This window comes from Rhodamnia argentea, chromosome 5, assembly GCF_020921035.1.
Source record: "Rhodamnia argentea isolate NSW1041297 chromosome 5, ASM2092103v1, whole genome shotgun sequence".
Classification (NCBI taxonomy): domain Eukaryota; kingdom Viridiplantae; phylum Streptophyta; class Magnoliopsida; order Myrtales; family Myrtaceae; genus Rhodamnia; species Rhodamnia argentea.
In genome coordinates, this window is record NC_063154.1 from 26,789,845 (window position 1) to 26,808,036 (window position 18,192).

General features: G+C 37.1%; 2 protein-coding genes and 1 long non-coding RNA gene across 3 annotated transcripts; 1 reads left to right on the forward strand and 2 right to left on the reverse strand.

Moving 5' to 3' along the window:
* Positions 1–2,444: 2,444 nt before the first annotated feature.
* Positions 2,445–5,684, reverse strand: LOC115727224 (cytochrome P450 CYP72A219-like). The gene is made up of 5 exons (XM_030657401.2): positions 5,529–5,684; positions 4,775–4,992; positions 4,415–4,650; positions 3,549–3,927; positions 2,445–3,104 (listed from the first exon to the last, which is right to left on the reverse strand). Exons 1-5 carry the CDS (start codon positions 5,629–5,631, stop codon positions 2,655–2,657), a joined length of 1,386 nt encoding a protein of 461 aa, XP_030513261.1. The 5' UTR covers positions 5,632–5,684; the 3' UTR covers positions 2,445–2,654.
* On the forward strand, positions 2,870–4,501 carry LOC115727225. Its single transcript, XR_007198554.1, has 4 exons — positions 2,870–3,004; positions 3,290–3,380; positions 3,492–3,580; positions 4,116–4,501. It is a non-coding gene; the product is annotated as an uncharacterized LOC115727225 (long non-coding RNA).
* A 2,900-nt stretch (positions 5,685–8,584) lies between the features above and the next one.
* Positions 8,585–11,843, reverse strand: LOC115727223 (cytochrome P450 CYP72A219-like). Its single transcript, XM_030657400.2, has 5 exons — positions 11,561–11,843; positions 11,113–11,330; positions 10,755–10,990; positions 9,884–10,265; positions 8,585–9,182 (listed from the first exon to the last, which is right to left on the reverse strand). Exons 1-5 carry the CDS (start codon positions 11,841–11,843, stop codon positions 8,745–8,747), a joined length of 1,557 nt encoding a protein of 518 aa, XP_030513260.1. The 3' UTR covers positions 8,585–8,744.
* Positions 11,844–18,192: the final 6,349 nt, after the last annotated feature.

An 18,192-nucleotide genomic window follows, 5' to 3' on the forward strand; every position in this document is an offset into this window, starting at 1 on the left:
GTTCTTGAACCGGAATCGCCGGTTCGGCCGAACCGGCCATGTCTAGATTGGGGTGGCCGACGTGGGGAGTGACGCCCTGGGCCGCTGATTAAAAGAGTGGGGCCCACAATTTCAAAAAATTAAATTTTCTTGTCTTATATAAATAAAATCTAGGGGCAAAAATAGTAATTTGACAAATGGGTATCGAATGGTCTTTTGGCTCGATCTAACGAGGGTAAAAATGATATTATGGCATTTAGGGTTCGGATAAGACTGAATTTGCGAGCGAAGGGTCTCGACACTACGAGTCCACGTTTGACTATTAAAACTTGACTGTTTCTGATAGACGTTCCGAAACAACCAATTATCGTCTCTTGAATCCTCAAAATCTAAATTTATTTTTCACGCTGAAATTCATAATTTTTCTTACAAACGTCCAAATTTCGGAACGTCACAATTGTCGTCGGAGAAGTTATTTGTTGCGTTTACTATGGTTGCGAGGTAGCATACAGGTAACTCTTGATCTTCGCTATGGCTTTGATGGGAGAATCCACAGATTTTTTTTTTCTGCAAATAGGAATTAAAGTAAGTTTCATCAAATAAAGAGAACTCATAATTGAGCAATAAAAATCCCAAAACACATTTTTTCAGACCACTTGGTTCATTCAGATTTCTTCAAAAAGATGATCTGACGAAACTGAGCATTTGATGGGGAGCAGCAACTAGCATATCCTTATTCCATTGCCTCGAAGTTTTCCACTAGCATCCTTGTTACATAACCAAAAACCAACAGTAGTAGTATCATAGCCTCGTTCAGTTGATACTGAGCATTCGCCCTACTTTATCCATTAATAAAATTACTCACCTAAATATCCAGTACCTAAATTATGTCTAATTTTACCTCATTAATCTTTCCAAGTTTGATGGAAATAACTGTGACTATTAGTGCATTAAAATGGCTACTTTCCTGACAGCCCAAAATTTATAGGCATCGTGGAGAAATAATATACAGCTTCGACATATAGGTCAAGTGTTCCGACATAGCAACATACAATATGTCATCCAACAATTCTCCTAGAATCATTGGAGTGAAAACAACGAAAAAGGCCTCGACCACACTACAAGAAAAGTACGCACCGTTAGATTTCGAACTTTTTGAAAGGAATTTGAGAATGCTAAAATGAAAGACTATGGGACTTTCCAACAATATAGTGGAATAATAAAAAGAGCTAGTAATCAAATGGGCCTCTATGGAGATGATATCACCGATTGAAGGGTTGCTGAAAAATATTTCTGACACTCACTAGAAATACGATCCTATTGTCACCTCTATTAAAGAATCTAAGGATTTGAAAACCTTGTCAATGAGTGAATTAATTGGCTCTCTAGAAGTACATGAAAAAATAAAAAAGACTGATGGTACAAGATGAAATATTCAATTGAAAATGCCTTTCCATCTAAAATAAACATACGGTTTCATAAATTTAAAATTGGTGGAAGTAGTTCATCAATAATAACATGATAACATACCTTTCATAATCACTCAACTTTTAAGTAACAACCCAGCATCTTATGCATAAACTACCCAACCATGAACATGCGTCTAGCGTGTCGAGAGTGTCTTAACCTCGGAATAGTAAGGAATTGATCACTTAAACTGTTTTAGACATTTTGTAAAATATGAGAAAAAAACATGAGAATTATAATACTTTTGAATGGAAAAGGACAGTATTAATGCTAAAACTATTATACGGTGGTCACATTGATGGTAAAACTTTTCAAACAATCATTTAAATGTCAAAAATGTTGAAGTGCTCACATATTGTTGAGAAAACAGATGTGGTATTATTCTCACAATATAAATTGATAGGAGTCGTTTAAAATAGACATTTTTGAAAAGTTTTGGCATTAAAATGATCTTTCATAAAGTTTTGACACTAAATCAATCCGTCGTATAATTGTGACACTAAACTTTAATTTGCAGATTCTTCTTGTGGTAAAACCCTTGCCATCCATCGATTTGGGCTTCTCCCTCTGTTATCTAAACAGAATAAACCAAAATACTACTAACAAAACGTCGTTTTTATTTGAAGGTATACGGCATTGATTTAGCCATAGCAGATGACGCGTACGTCTGTCTTCTTGTCGGAAAAGCTACTTGATACTTTTGTCGCTCGAGCAAAACTTTGTGCTTTTTTGGGATCATTTGAAAAGTGGGTTTAGTTTGTCCTTTAAGCAAAAGTTCGTGATGTGTTTGGATCTTTGAAAATTGCTGTTATGTTTGTGTTGAGAGTACAAATTCAAGAACAGGAATAGATCTTATAGAGCAAGCAATTTTTTGTTCTCTCTTTTTAAGAAAAAGTGACTTTACAAAATGTTTACAATTCGTTCATCAGATGTATCATTTTTTTTTTTTTTGTATGCGCTAAAGGTGCCTAAGTGTTTCGAAGGCACCGAAAGACATAAAACACGATTAGCTAGGTCAATCCAAGAAGATTATGCTGGCGAGTAGAGAAGAATTAAGAAAGAGGAGGCACAACACAGTTAACTAGTTTAGGAACCACTTTTATAGTCAAATGCATCATATGCTTTTACATGACTTTTGGTTTATTCTTTAGCAGACTGAGCAAGATGCGTTATGCGAGCAACAAAGCAAACAGGAGCACAATATCTGATTAAATACAAGCAGAGGGATTTGATCCGATTCCGGTCAAGATCAAGGGGACTCCATATTGGGGAGTAGGAGTCAGCAAAGCATTAGGGGCATGCTTGTATGAAGGAGATAGCTGCATTGAGAAATTCTGCAAAATCAAGGTCAGGGCAACTTTGACTTCAAGCAAAGCAAAGTTTTGGCCGATGCAAGTTCTAGGTCCCCAACTGAAAGGGAAATAGCAGAGCTTGTTCTTGGTTGCTTTTGACACTCCCTCAGAGAACCTCTCCGGATTGAACTCTTTGGCATCATCGCCCCAATTAGCTGGATCATGGTGGATTAGGATCATGGGCACAAGAAGCACAGTTCCTGGAGGTACTTGTATATTTCCCAACTTGGTTGTCTTGTGAACTGCTCTCATTGTCATAAATCCAGGCGTATATAACCTGAGTACCTCATTCAATATCATGCTTACCTGCGTATAAATCAATTTGCTGTCAGCCTGTTTTTGTCCAAAAAGACATTGAGAATGCAAGGATTAAATTATCTAAACCGTGCCTAGTTGACCAAACCTATCAAACTCAACATCATTCATGTGATCTATGTCGTGACTTTGAATGAGAATGCAAAATCCATATGTCTCACTTCTGTCACTAGCAGAAACTAACTTGAGTGACTATCCCCCAAATACTCCTTTTTTTTTTGTTTGGGGGAAGGCGTAGGGAAGAACAGCAACGGGATTTCCGGTCAAGTGCTTACAATAGTTTCGCTCATTTTTTGGCTTTTCACTTTCGTTCTTTCTTTCTTTCTTTTTGTTCTTTTGCAGAAAACCATTTAATATGAGGTGAGTTCTGAAAATTAGGAATTTATGTCATGGGATGGGATAAACAGCGGACTACTATATGACTAGAATCCTTACAGTGTTTAGTCGGCTCAACCCATCAAAATCAGGTTTGTTGTTTCCGAAAACTCGCAGGACTTCATCTCTTGCTCTGTCTTGCCAGTTTTGGTATTTGCTCAACAAAATCAGCGTCCAAGCAAGCAGAACAGAAGCCGTCTCTTGACCTGCAAAGTTAAATGCTTTGCACTCTTGAATCACATCCTCTATGCTCATGCCCTTTTGATGCCCGGACTCTTGAATTTCTTTCATGTTTGATTTTAGCAACAGTCCCAAGAGATCATCCTCATATACTCCTTCCTTCATTGCCTTCTCTCTTTTGATCACTATGTCTTCCAACGATCCTTTTATCTTGTGGTCAATTTCTTTCATCCTCTTATGCAGCTTGTTTGGCAAGAGGCTGCTTTTTTCATATACAAATCAACTTCAAGATCAAAACTTTACACGTTGATTTTGTTTCTACAGTTTATGCTTGTTTTGCTCCATTAACGCACTCAACCATTCTCATCCATTCTATTGAGTTTAGAAGTTGAAAAACTCAGTAACAGCTTGATAGACTATTTGCCTTACTAAACATTGTCTTGACAGGAAAAAATTGCAGCGAGCCGCATATACTACCTTGCAATCACAATTCAACCACAATCCATCTTTTGCAAAATCATAAGAAAATTGTCTTGAGAAACTTTTCAAGTTCCTTGTGTGGCCAGATGCTTAAAGATCAGCACGTGGTTTGCAAAGTCATGAGACGATTGTGGAAAGTTGCAACAGACTCCATGGATAAGAATTGAGGAAGTGAAACTGAAGTTTGTCACTCTTTTTTCCGTCATATGCTTTTGAAACAGTTAAAGATCTTGGGACATATTATTGCTAAATCAATCTCGACTTACCTCCACCCGGGAATAAACGTGAACTGAACAATCTTGGTCATGAGGCTAATTTGTTCTTGTTGAAGTGGGAGGATGCTCTTGACATGGTTGTAGGTAACACCAAAAGCAGCTCTGCATAGTACATCACCCGTCAAATGCTGAAGGTCAGGCCAAACGTCTACTTCGCCTGCCAAACTTCTCTTCTTCCATCCCCTAATCATCTCCTCGCCACTTGAACATGATGCAGTCACTACATACTGTAATAAATCAACAATTAAAAGCTAAATGAATTAAGTGTGAAAGGTGTTTTCCGATTAATTATAGTAAGTTCCATTAGATGTTGCATCTGGTCAGGAAACTATTAGATGCCTGCGGTAATACCTTCAACTTCTCATAGTGAAAAGCCGGGTTGATGATCTTTCTATGTTTGGCCCATTTGTCACCCTCAATTGTGATGAGCCCCGATGCTAAGAGATCTCCAGTGCCCTTGGGATGTGGCTTTTCGAACTCATCGATCCGTGAGAATATTTCCTTCAACATGTCTGAGTCCATTATGTTCAATACAGGCGTTGGCCCAAGCCACGTAAAGCAAAGCTTCCCTGCAATAACCGTATTTTGCAAACTTGTTTTAATAAGGCGCGAAATGGATACCGGTTAAATGGATACAGGATTTCATATATCACCCAATTCTGTATGCCAGTTGCTTGAACTAGCAGACGTATATTGAAAGTAGCTGACTTGAAACCCGTCTAGTAGACCGATTTGCACGAGAAAACGAGCAGTTTTAATATCCTTATGGCAGTCGGTTACTACATAGCCGTCATTCACATGTCATGTGACTTTGTCCTTGAAAGTGACATTAAATGTTGGAAAATCTAACTTATATCGGATTTAACCGACTTGCTTTCCATCAATATATCTCCCCACGTGACTTTGTGACTTTGTCCTTGAAAGTGACATTAAATGTTGGAAAATCTAACTTATATCGGATTTGGCCGACTTGCTTTCCATCAATATATCTCGATTAAATTGCTGGAAATACACTGAAAATAAGGAAATCGAAATTATCGAATCAATGATATAATGCATACGGCTAAAAAGTTCAACCGTATCTCGACTTCGATGGCATGCGTACCGTATTTCTTGATGGAGTGATGAAAGAAAGGGAGCAAGCGAGGCCCGATGTCGTTGGAGAAAGGAGTAATGGGTCGAGATTGAGCTTCCTTGCTCATTCTCATTTTGTCCCTCAGGTCTTGAAACAAGAGACTGTAAGGGGTTCCGTCTAGACCTTGCCGTCGCAGGCATCTTTCTAGCTCCTTCGGCTTCAACCAAAACAGACACAGTAGTTTCCATGCACAAGCGAAGAAGGCGATCAGAACGAGGGAGAGAACAATCGAATAAGCTAGGGACAACTCCATGTTCTAGGCACGCTTGTCTCGTTTCCGTGGGAGGGAATATATAGGACTCGTGGGGAGCAGAAAGACATTAAAAGGGCAAATAAATAAAATAAAAAATATTGGTTTTATTAATGGAGAATCTTCATGTAGTTCTAGAAAAAAAAGTTAAGTAAGGCCCCACGTGTCCCGCTGGGCCAGTTTTGTTTTCAAGGCACAAACCACTTCTGGTCTTGCAGTGTCAACACGTTCTAAGGGAAGGACACGTGATTGTGCTTTTCTTTTTTTTTTTTTTAAATTTCGAGGTGAGGAGCAAAGGGAGGAATTTCAGTCAAGCTACTTCTAGAAGACAGCATGGGCGGTCAAATGCGAAAGGTGGCCGGCCAAGGAAAAGTGGCACATTCTTACCTCGTGGATGACCGGAGAGACACAGGCTCACGAACGGTGGCAAAGGCGACGGCGATGGGCGAGCAGGTAGCAGCGTGCGGTTGGTGAAATAGTTTTTACAATTTTTTAATTTAATGAAACAAATATTTCATGATTTGGTGAAATATAGAAGTATTTAAATTATACAGATCGGGTCGGGTATAGGTTATAAAATTTGTACTCGATAAAAATAGGTCAAAACGAGCTAAATGTGTCAATATAAGTCGGACCATATTCAACCTAATCCAAACCCGACCCAACCCAACCCAACCCAACCCACCCATTTGACACTTCTAGTGAACGTCACACGAAAATCATGACACATCTAGTGTCATTTCTTGAATTATTGAAAGAGTGTGTTTCCTACAAAAGAATCGATGTAGTGGTGAAATAGAAAATAGTGTTGATATTTTATTCTCCATTTAATTAAAGTTATAAATCAACTTATTAATTGATTATGATGTTGCACAAGGGATGGAAATAGTCACGCTTGCCTGTGGCGCATGCATAAAGTCTAGTCTATATTATTAAGCCAAAACTTGCTATAAAATCCCAAAATTATTCTTGCATTCGATATTAAATGATAACACCTTTTGTAATCACTCAATTTGCGAGCAACCACCCCTTTTATTTATTTATTTATTTTATTTTATTTTTATGCATAGCTACCAACTATGCACAAGCGCATCGCCCCGTAGAGCGAGCCTTAACCCTTGTATATTAAGGTATACATCACTTATAATGCTTTGGACTTTTTGTAGATAATGAGAATAAAACATGAGGATCACAATACTATTGAATGGAAAAGGAGAGTATCGGTATTAAAAACTATTATACGGCGCTCGATTTGGTGCTAAAACTTTTCAAACAACCATGTAAATGCCACAACTTTTAAGGAGATCACAAAGTGTCTTGGGCAACTTTTATCGTTGGAAAAATAGATGTTGATATTATTATAATAATGAAGACTTGCTGGAGTTATTTAAATGGACATTTTTAAAAAGTTTGAGCATTAAAATGATCTTTCATAAATTTTTTACACGAAATTGATCGATCATATAGTTTTGACATTGAGCTCTATAGTAAGTGCAATTTGCTTTGCAGTTTGAGCGGACAATACGTTCTTTTCTGAAGTTTTAATTCTGACCGTCATGTTAACAACGCAAACTTTTCTAAAATTTCCTCTATACATTGTCATAAATTGACCAAATGTCGGATAAAAGCATCAAACTTATACCTCAAGACAAGATTAGTCTCCTTTCTTACACGAAAAAGCCATGACAAGAAATATCCACAGGATATAAAGAAACCAATTTCTACCCTCAAGAGATAAACAACTCCGTATTTAAACTACACATGAAAAGGCATCAACTTTTGCTCGAGTGATATAAATATCCATGGTTGTTTTTTCTGTTCAAAGAAATTTATTCGGCACCTCACGTGGCTAACAATCGTTCGTGCATAATTGACGTGTCAACTAAGCCAAAACATTGCCGTTTTGCTTAGATTATAATGGATTATTTGCTCGATTCGCTTAAGTAGAGATCATTTGGAACCGTAATTTGCAAACTCAAAACTCTCATCAAACTTCACGATTTCTCGAACTCCACAAATTAGCTCAAAATGTATGTTTAATATAACCCTAATTTGCTGACTCATCTTGTGGCAAAACCCTTGCCATCCGATCTGCAAATTCGATTTGGGGCTAAACTCTTTCTCTCTCAATTATCTAAAAAGAATGAACCGAAATATTACTAAAATAATGTCATTTTTATATTATATGGCGTTGATTTTGATCAACTGATGTCCCCATAGTAGATGATGCATAAGCTTTTTCCGCAAAAAATTGCTTGATATTTTTGTCGCTCGAGCAAAACTTTATGCTTTTTTTTTTTAGTTCATTTAAAAAGTGGGTTGAGTTTGTCCTAAGGATCTAAATTTGTGCTTTTTTATTCGGTAGATATTTGTCCTATAAGCGAAAGTTCATGATCTTTATGGATCTTTGAAAACTAGGGTTATGTTTGTGTTGAGAACACAAGTTCATGCTTTTTCTAGGCATTTTTGGCTGTCAGATATATGGGCTATAGTTCACTAGCAAATTGTATTCTTGAAATTTGTAGGAGTACGATTGCATGAAAAGAAATAAATCTTGTAGAGCATGATGCAATCATGAGAGGACAAAATATAATGGGATGTGGTCTTCCTTGTGTTTCTGTTGCTTCTTATTTAGTCTAGTACAAGTAGTTGCATGCAGTGTTTTCTTTCTCTTTGTAATAAAAGTGGCTTTACAAAGAGTTTACAATTCGTGCCTCATATGTATCCTTCTATTTTTGTGCTAAAGGTGCCTTAGTGTTTCGAAGGCACCAAAGAAGGACGTAAAACACGGTTCACTAGTTTAGGAACCACTTTTCTAGTCAAGAAGGCATCATATGCTTTTACAAGACTTTTGGTTTATTCTTTAACAAACTGAACAAACTGTTTTACGCGAGCAACGAAGCAAACAGGAGCATAGGATCTGATTAAATACGAGCCTAGGAATTCGATCCGATTCTAGTCAAGATCAAGGGGACTCCGTACCAGGGAGTAGGAGTCAGCAAAGGATTAGGGGCATGCTTGTACGAAGGAGATAGCTGCATCGAGAAATTCTGCAAAATCAAGGTTAGGGCAACTTTGACTTCAAGGAAAGCAAAGTTTTGGCCAATGCAAGTTCTAGGTCCCCAACTGAAAGGGAAATAGCAGAGCTTGTTTTTGGTTGCTTTTGAGACTCCCATGGAGAACCTCTTCGGATTGAACTCTTTTGCATCATCGCCCCAAATATCCAAATCATGGTGGATCAGGATCATGGGCACAAGAAGCACAACTCCCGGAGGTATTTGTATATCTCCCAACTTGGTTGTCTTGTGAACTGTTCTCATCATCATAAATCCAGGTGGGTACAGCCTGAGTACCTCATTCAGTATCATGCTTACCTGAGTAAAAATCAACTTGTTGTCAGCTTGTTTTTGTCTAGACATTGAGACTACAACGATTAAATTATCTAAACCATGCCAAGTGGACCAAATTTATCAAACTTAATATCATTCATGTGATCTATGTTGTAACTTCAAGTGAGAAGGCACAATCTATATGTCTCACTTCTGTTACTATCAAAAAGTAACTTGAGTGACTATCACCGGCTTAAGTACATTGTAAGTGTCAAAACTTATATACGGCGCTCATTTTAGTGCCAAAACTTTTAAAAAAATCACTTAAGTGCAAAAAATTTTGAAAATTGATCATTTCAGTACAAAAACTTTCAAAACGATCACTTAAGTATTAATTTTTTTAAAAAATGCTCACTTCAGTGCTAACTCCAGCGAGACACGTCAACTCAAATATTAATAAAAAATAGGTTACGTTGGATTTCCGGCGAGCCACTTCAGCTCAAATGGGAGTTAGCAATGAAGTGAGCATTTTTTTTTTAAAAAAATTAGCACTTAAGTGACGTTTTGAAAGTTTTAGGACTAAAGTGAGCGCCATATACAAATTTTGACACTTGTAGTGTACTTTAGCCGGCTATTACCTAAGTACTCCTTTTTCTTTTTGGAGGAAGTGTAGGGAAGAACAACAACACGAAAATAGGTCACGAAATTAGATAAACAACAGACTCCAATAAGACGAGAATCCTTACAGTATTTAGTTGGCTCAACCCGTCGAAATTAGGTTTGTTGTTGCCAAAAACTCGCAGGACTTCCTCTCTTGCTCTGTCTTGCCAGTTTTCATACTTGCTCAACAAAATCAATGTCCAAGTAAGCAAAACAGAAGTTGTCTCTTGACCCGCAAAGTTGAATGCTTTGCACTCTTGAATCACATCGTCTATGCTCATACCCTTTTGATGCGTAGACTCCTGAATTTCTTTCATGTTTGATTTTAGCATTAGTCCCAAGAGATCATCGTCAACTACTCCTCCTTCCTTCATTGCTTTCTTTCTTTTGGTCACTATGTCTTCCAACAATCCTTTTACTTTGTAGTCGATTTCTTTCATCCTCTTTTTCAGTTTGGTTGGCAAGAGGCTGCATTTTCTTATATAAAAATCAACTTCAAGATGAAAACTTGACACGTTAATTTAGTTTCTATAGTTTATGCTTGTCTTGCTACACAAATGCACTCAACCATTTTCATCCATTCCATTGAGTTTAGAAGTTGGAAAACAGCAATCTCGATAACAGATGGATAGAAGATTCGCCTTACTAAACATTGTTTTGACAGGAAAAATTGCAGCAAGCCCTATATACAGCCTTGCAATCACAATCGAACCATTTAATCCATGATTTACAAAATCATAAGAAAATTGTCTTAAAAAACTTTTCAAGTTTTTTGTGTGGCAAAATGCTTAAAGAAACATGATTTGCAAAAGCATAAGACAATTATCGGAAGTTGCAACTGACTCCATGGATAAGGATTGAGGAAGTCAAACTGAAGTTACCCCTTTTTTTCGTCATATGCTTTTGAAACAGTTAAAGATCTTGGGATATGTTATTGGTAAATCAATCTCGACTTACCTCCACCCGGGAATAAATGCGAACTGACGAATCTTGTTAAGGAGGACAATTTGTTCTTGTTGAAGGGGGACGATGCTCTTGACATGGTTGTATGTAACACCGAAAGCAGCTCTACAGATAACATCACCCGTCAAATGCTGAAGGTCAGGCCAAACGTCCACTTCGGCTGCCAAACTTTTCTTCTTCCATCCCCTAATCATCTCCTCGCAACTTGAACACGATGCAGTCACTACATACTGTAATTATTCAACAATTAAAATCTAAATGAATTGAATGTACGGTGTTTTCTAATCAATTATTTTAAGTTCCATTAGATGTTGCATCCGGTCAGGAAACTATTAGCTGCAAGCAGTAATACCTTCAACTTCTCATAATGAAAAGCCGGGTTGATGATCTTTCTATGTTTGGCCCATTTCTCACCCTCAATTATGATGAGCCCGGATGCTAAGAGATCTCCAATGCCCTTGGGATGTGGCTTTTCGAACTCATCGATCCGTGAAAATATTTCCTTCAACATGTCTGAGTCCATTATGTTCAATACAGGCGTTGGCCCGAACCATGTAAAGCAAAGCTTCCCTGCAATAACCATATGTTACAGACTTGTTTCATTAAGGCAGGAAATGGCCACCGGATTCCATATATCACCCAATTCTGTATGTTAGTTGCTTAAACTAGCAGATATATTGTAAGTACTCGACTTGAAATTGCAGATTCTTTTATACCAGGAAATCGAGTTTGGCAAATCAATGATATTGTGCATATGGTTAAAAAGATCAGCTGTATCTCAACTTTGATGGCGTGCGTACCGTATTTCATGATGGAGTGATGAAGGAAAGGGAGCAAGCGAGGCGCGATGTCGTTGGAGAAAGGAGTAATGGGTCGAGATTGAGCTTCCTTGCTCATTCTCATTTTGTCCCTCAGGTCTTGAAACAAGAGACTGTAAGGGGTTCCATTTAGACCTTGCCGTCTCAGACATCTTTCTAGCTTCTTCGGCTTCAACCAAAACAAACACAGTAGTTTCCATGCACAAGTGAAGAAGGTGATCAGAACAAGGGAGAGAACAATTGAATTAGCTAAGGACAATTCCATATTCTGGACACTATTGTCGTGTTTCAGTGAGAGGGATTAAGTAGGACTCTTGGTGAGCAGAACGACATCGTATTTTGACAATCTTTTGTTGCGTATGTTACTTAGTTTGTAAATATCACTTCTTTTTAACATGATATTGTAAGGATTTCGTTGACTGCTCACCTGCCCAACGAAGCATTCTAGAATGAGGCTTTAAAACGAAGCGGTTTTAACAGCAAATGTCTCCAGATCTAGACTCCCTTCGTTTCATGAAAAATAATTTCCCAAAAAACATTTTTCGAATTTTCCGACATTTGGTTTGGGGAAAATAAATCCCGAAAAACATTTTCTCCTGTGGAAAAATCTCCTTCCGGCCATTGGCAAGGCCTGGCGTCGTTGGCCATGAGCGAGGTTAGGTGAGTTGTCACCAGCCTTGAGCGAGGCCGGGCAAGCCGTCGATGGCCTCGCCCGAGGCCTAGCCTCGCCAGATTTGGAGAGGCAAGGCAAACATCCACGAGCCTCGATCAAGGCTAGGCCAAGTGTCGCTGGCCTTGAGCAAAGCTAGGAGAGCCATCGCCGACCTCGAGCAAGGCCCAGCCAAGCAAGCCGTCGCCGGCCTCGGCTGAGGCCAAGCGTCGTCGGCCTGTGGCAAGGCTCGAGCTCGCTTGCGGCCGATCGTCGGCGACCCAGAGAAAACAGTAATAGGGAAAAAAAGAATAACATAAAAAAAGGAAAAAAAAGAAAAGAGAAAAAAGATAAAAGATAAAGATAAATAATTAAAACATTAATTTTTTTAATTAAATAAAAAAATTATTGAATGAAGTGCGTAGAGGAAAATTAAATCCAATTTTTCATTCCAAACAACGGAAAATATTTTCTGAGTCTTTTTTATATTTCAGCGAAACACCAGAAAATATAGCCATTTTCTTGGAAATTAACTTCTTGGAAAATATTTTCCATGAAACAAACAAAGCCCTAGACTATGACATTTTTATTTCCATTCCTCGACCCTTTTCGAATTAATTCAGTGCACCGCGAAAACTATTGGTCAACCATATTCATCGGCCAGAAGAAAAACTACATATTACTTAAGAGGATCTCAATCGTCTGATGAAGGACTTTAGAATGTAAGATTCCAGGAGTTGTAAGATGGACAACTTAGATTCCAGGAGTTGTAAGATGGACAAGTTATTCATGAGTGGTAAGTTGTACCAAACCAATGTCAAAATTCAAAACGTACCGATAGAATTAGGTGTACCAAACCAATGTCAAAATTCAACAGTAATGCCATGTTTGTCTCGCAAATATTGAACATTACCGGAAAAGTATTTTCAAATATGATCTTCGTATGTTTGGCGGTCTTTGCAATTAAGGTGAACTCTAAAACATAAAATTAAGGAACGAAACCACGATGATTATAATGATAACAAAAATACACTCTTGATCACTAATAATGCGTTTGTTTACGAGGGTGTAAGGAAACATAGAAATATGTATTAACTGAAGTTCATGTGTGTCATAGCACCAAATCAATGTTTGTCACGGCACCAAATAATGCTGACAGGAGACCCAATGACACGGAAGAGAACAATTTGGAATTTGTGTAGATTTCGACGTTTTATAATGGCCAATTTATAGGTTTTTCGAGATGAATAACTAAGGTAACATACATTATATGCACAATCGAAGAGAGATATACGACGCAATCTCGAGAGATACATAGAACCAACAAAGTTATCAAGTGTCCCTAACCGTATCTAATGTATCAAGCTGAGTTGCACTAAAAGAGTAAAAAAACGTACATGACTCATTTATGCTTTGTGACACGCAACAAACTTGATTTCATACTGGGCAGTTCAACAAACAAAAATGATAGCAACAGTGCCCAAACTATTGTACGGAACCTATTTTGATATAGCATTTTCAGAGGATTATTTGAGTTACATAATTTTCAAAAGACAATCACTTAAGTGACTTTGGCGACTTAGATTGTCGGAAACTTGACATGTCACTACTTTAATAACAAAAGCTCACCAGTGTCCCTTATTTTCATGGTTTTAAAAAAAATTGGCACTAAAGTAACCTCTTCATAAATTTTTGACACTAACTTGATTGTTGGTAATGTTTTGGCACTAAACTAACATGTTAGTAATATAGAGCCTGATACAGCACCTTATGCCACTTTATTATGTTGGTACATGGCATCAATGATACTCCATTTTTGGAAATGCACAAAAATTAATTTTCGACTAACTCACCCCTCACGTTATTATATTGATGAAAGCAGTTGATGCTTCTCGAGTGAAGAAGCGGCTGATATGATATTCTACTTGAACTTGAAAGTTGTAAAGCCATTATTTCAAGTTTTCCACCAATAAAATTGCTCACTTGTCAAATTGAAGAGCCCTTGATAATCTATTGTGGAATTCGAAAGTGATAAATTTAGAATTTGAAGTTACTAAGGCTCTGTTTGCTTTATGAAAGATAAACGATTTGGGAAATATTTTTCTAAAAATATTCGCTTGTATTGATTAGAAAAAATGAATGAATGAAAAATGCTTCCATCATTCTCGAAAATTTGTAAATATAAAAGTCGTTGTGGATAATGAATACATTTCCTATTGACCAACTATTTCAAGTAATACAGGCAATCAATTTTTGAAAAATATTATTCAAATCATTCATTTTTCGCGAAACAAACGAAGGTTATGCAGTAAGCAATTATGTCGGTATCTTTTCGAAACCTAACCAGAATCAACTAGTAATCAGATGACAATTGTTCAGCCATATCCGGTGAAAATTAAAAGAAAGCTTCATCTGAAAGTCAGAGAATCGTCTGATATATAATCAGTATTCTTTGTGACGTATGAGACGTTTTCCTTTTGAAGTGTTATTGTCTTTGTCATTCAACAGCTGCTACTTAATGAAGTTATTTTCTTGAGTTGACATCAAGCGGCTTTTATGGAGTTCACCTCACATAAACTCAATCAATTCTTCGGAATCACGGATGATGCAGTTATAAACATTTTTAAAATTTTGTAACCGGAGTCCTTGACTCATGTTCGGTCCGACGTGACTTATTTTATGACAAGAAAGCATCAACCAATTTATTTGTTAAGAACAATGATTATATATTTTTTCAAAATCTTCTAGAAAGCCTATTGATGATTAAATTTAAAAATTTAGAACTAAATTGGCCTGCCAATGCGACGTGTAGGACTTCCATTGTAGTTAGGTCTAGGATTGGATAGGAAAGTCGGGACGTCTTGTTAACCTAATTTCTATCAAATTCCGTGGTAGGATTTCTTAAATTAGGAAAAAGATATAAATCAGCAAAATCACAAATAAGCTAATAAAAAAGATACCTATTAGCATCGTCCCATGAATGGAATACAACTTTCTTTAGGCTCCGTTTATTTCATGGAAAATGAATCATTTAGAAAATATTGTCCAAGCACTTACAAAAATAAATAAACGAAATATATTTTCATCATCCATGAATATGTTTAAACATATATTTTTAGCAATAATTAAAATATTCTTCGTTGACTAATTATTTCAAGTGATACAGGTAATCATTTTCAAAAAAATATTTTTCAAAACATTCAATTTTTTGTGAAAAAAGGTAGGCTAAAAATACTGGTTGCTAACTAGGGCCAAGCATCTCCAACTTGAGTGCACTTTTAGTTTCTCCCAATATAATATAACTCGTTGGATTCATTAAAATACTCAATTGAAAAACAGTTTCATATATACATATAACTATGATAATCTATGCCAATTTCCCCCAACTAACGTATGTAAACATCTACACTTTCCTCATGAGATTTGAATCAAGAAAACTAAGGCAATCATTGGTTAAAATGTGGCCAACCAATTTCCTTTCCACATTCTGACCCAAAAAAAAAAAAAAAAATCTTTTGCACACTACTTCTAGAAGATAGCATGGCCGGCCTATCATTTAGGGCTGGTCAATCATTTCCAAAAGTATCTTGGCCGAGAGGGAATGGAATTGGCCGGCTACACACATGGAAAGTGAAGGTGGCCGACCAAGGGATGGGGAAAAGGGGAACATACTCAATCTTGTGAATGACCCAACAATCTCGGCTATTGGAGAGACACAGACTCACGAGCAATCCCACTAGGATTTCCAATAATCACACATCGAAAAAATTCAGGGAAAATGAACACAAATTCGGCTGTGAAGAAGCAAAAGGAGGAGGCAACACCCAAATTCTCAGTTAACTTCCAACAGATTCGTCGAGGTTAACGTTGCGACGCCACTTCAAGAATTATTTAGAAGTTTAGGATTGCATCCTATTGTCGGACAAATGTCAAATAATAGCACCAACTTGCACGTCAAGACAACAATAGTTTCCGTTTTCAAATGGAAAAGAAAAATGCATGAATCAAAATATCGGTCGAATAAAAAAAAAGAGTTTATACCCTCAAGACAAATGAAAAATCATAATAGAAGGCATGGTCTTCTGCTCGAGCAACGAAAATATCCTGTTGGCTTTTCTGTCCAAAGATAATTATTTTTCATCTCACGTGATTAATGATTGCAGGTGTATAATACCATTTGCACTTAATCGTATTAGGGCCACATAAATTGCATTTTAATTAGCCGGCTGCTAAATGGGTTTATGCCGGTGGGGCCATAAAATTAATTAAATTGTCAGGATTGAGCCCATGAGAACATGAAGTTGGGCCAAGCCCATTGAACACCATACGCCCAAAAATTGCATGTGGCATGCACATGGGAAGTTCCAAACTTTGAAGGATTGCATTATTTAATAAAATTTAAAGGGAATAAGAGCATTATACTTGACAATTTCAATTATATGAGAATAACAGGGACTAATATTTTAATTTGGGATATGTTCACTACAAGTTCTAAAAGTTGTCACAAAAGTGCAATCGAGTCTTAAAACTTGCAAAAGGTGCATTCGAGTCCTAAAACTTATCAAATCGATGCAATTTTAAAGAAAACCACGTAGGAGAGAGAAAATATTAAAGAAAGCCACGCCAGCAATTTTTGTTAGTCAAATTAAATGGAGTTAACGGGAGGATTCGATTGCACTAATTTACCAAGTTTTAAACTATTACACTTTTTGCAAGTTTTAAGACTCGACTGCATTTTCGTGATAAGTTTTAGAACTTTTAGTAAATTTATCCCTTTTAATTTCCTAGATGAGAAGATTGATATATCTCTTTGTCTAAGATAGGAAAGTGATGAATTAGAAAACCCTAGTCCATTGCCTATAAAAAGGCCCAAGTCTCTCAAAAACAAAGGAGGTTAACAAAACAAGGGCTACGTAATACACTAGCAAAACAATAGAGAGAACATCTAGAGTGTTAGGATTCAGCGCACAATCAAATCAAAGTAAAACATAAAACGAGAAAGAGAAATCGAGACGCGAGATTTTATTCAGGTTCACCCTTAAACTAGAGCAAGATCCGGCAGAAAACTTTACTATAATTAGCATATCGTTTTTCTCGTTATATCACTCAATTACTAGCGAAAGAGAGTATATATAGCAGTAGCTATTCATGAGCCCGGATTCACGTGCTTTTCTATCGTTGGAAAGTATGAACCGCACTCCAACATTCTCCCACTTAATAAATACTTCATATGCTTCTTTAAACTCAACACAGTTGCCCATCATTCAACTTTTCTGCACTTGCTGCATTGGTAAAAAAAATCTGCACTATTCACCTATGTGTTAACTTTTTCCAGCATTACAACTTTTTGAAGCTTCCTCCCTCGCGGTTGCCACTTACAGCCCTAGCTTCCCATGACCACGAGCCTCGCCGAGCCCTACTATTGCACCCAATCATCGTCCACCCACCACCTGCAATGCCGACCGCGCTTGTGATTGGAAGGTTTTGTTTTGTTTTTTTTTTTTCAAGTGTTCTGGTCTTGATCATTGGAATTCTTTACTCGTTTCTTTTTCAAGTCATTTTCTTGATTTGATATCAAGTGGAGGATTTCCTCTAGTTCACATCACATAAGATAAATCAATTCTGCGTGAATCAGGTGGCCAAATTAATAGCATATAGTCCATGTAAGGCTCAGAATCATGGCTGACGCAGAAGTTAGCGAAAAGTTAGTGAAGTTAACCTGATCACTTATATCCGACCAAAAAAAAAAAAAACTGATCTCTTGTAAAACCTTTTTTTATAAGCCACTGTCAGGTTGGATTTTTGTGCATTAAAGATCTATCATTATAAAAAAAAAATAAAAAAAGTCTAGCTTCTTTGCCATGATTGTCATTCGAAATGAAAGAAGTACGTGTTAAATCCGATCTGACCCGGGCAAACAGATCCAAACCATTAAAGATGGTACAACATTGGAGAAAACGGCCTT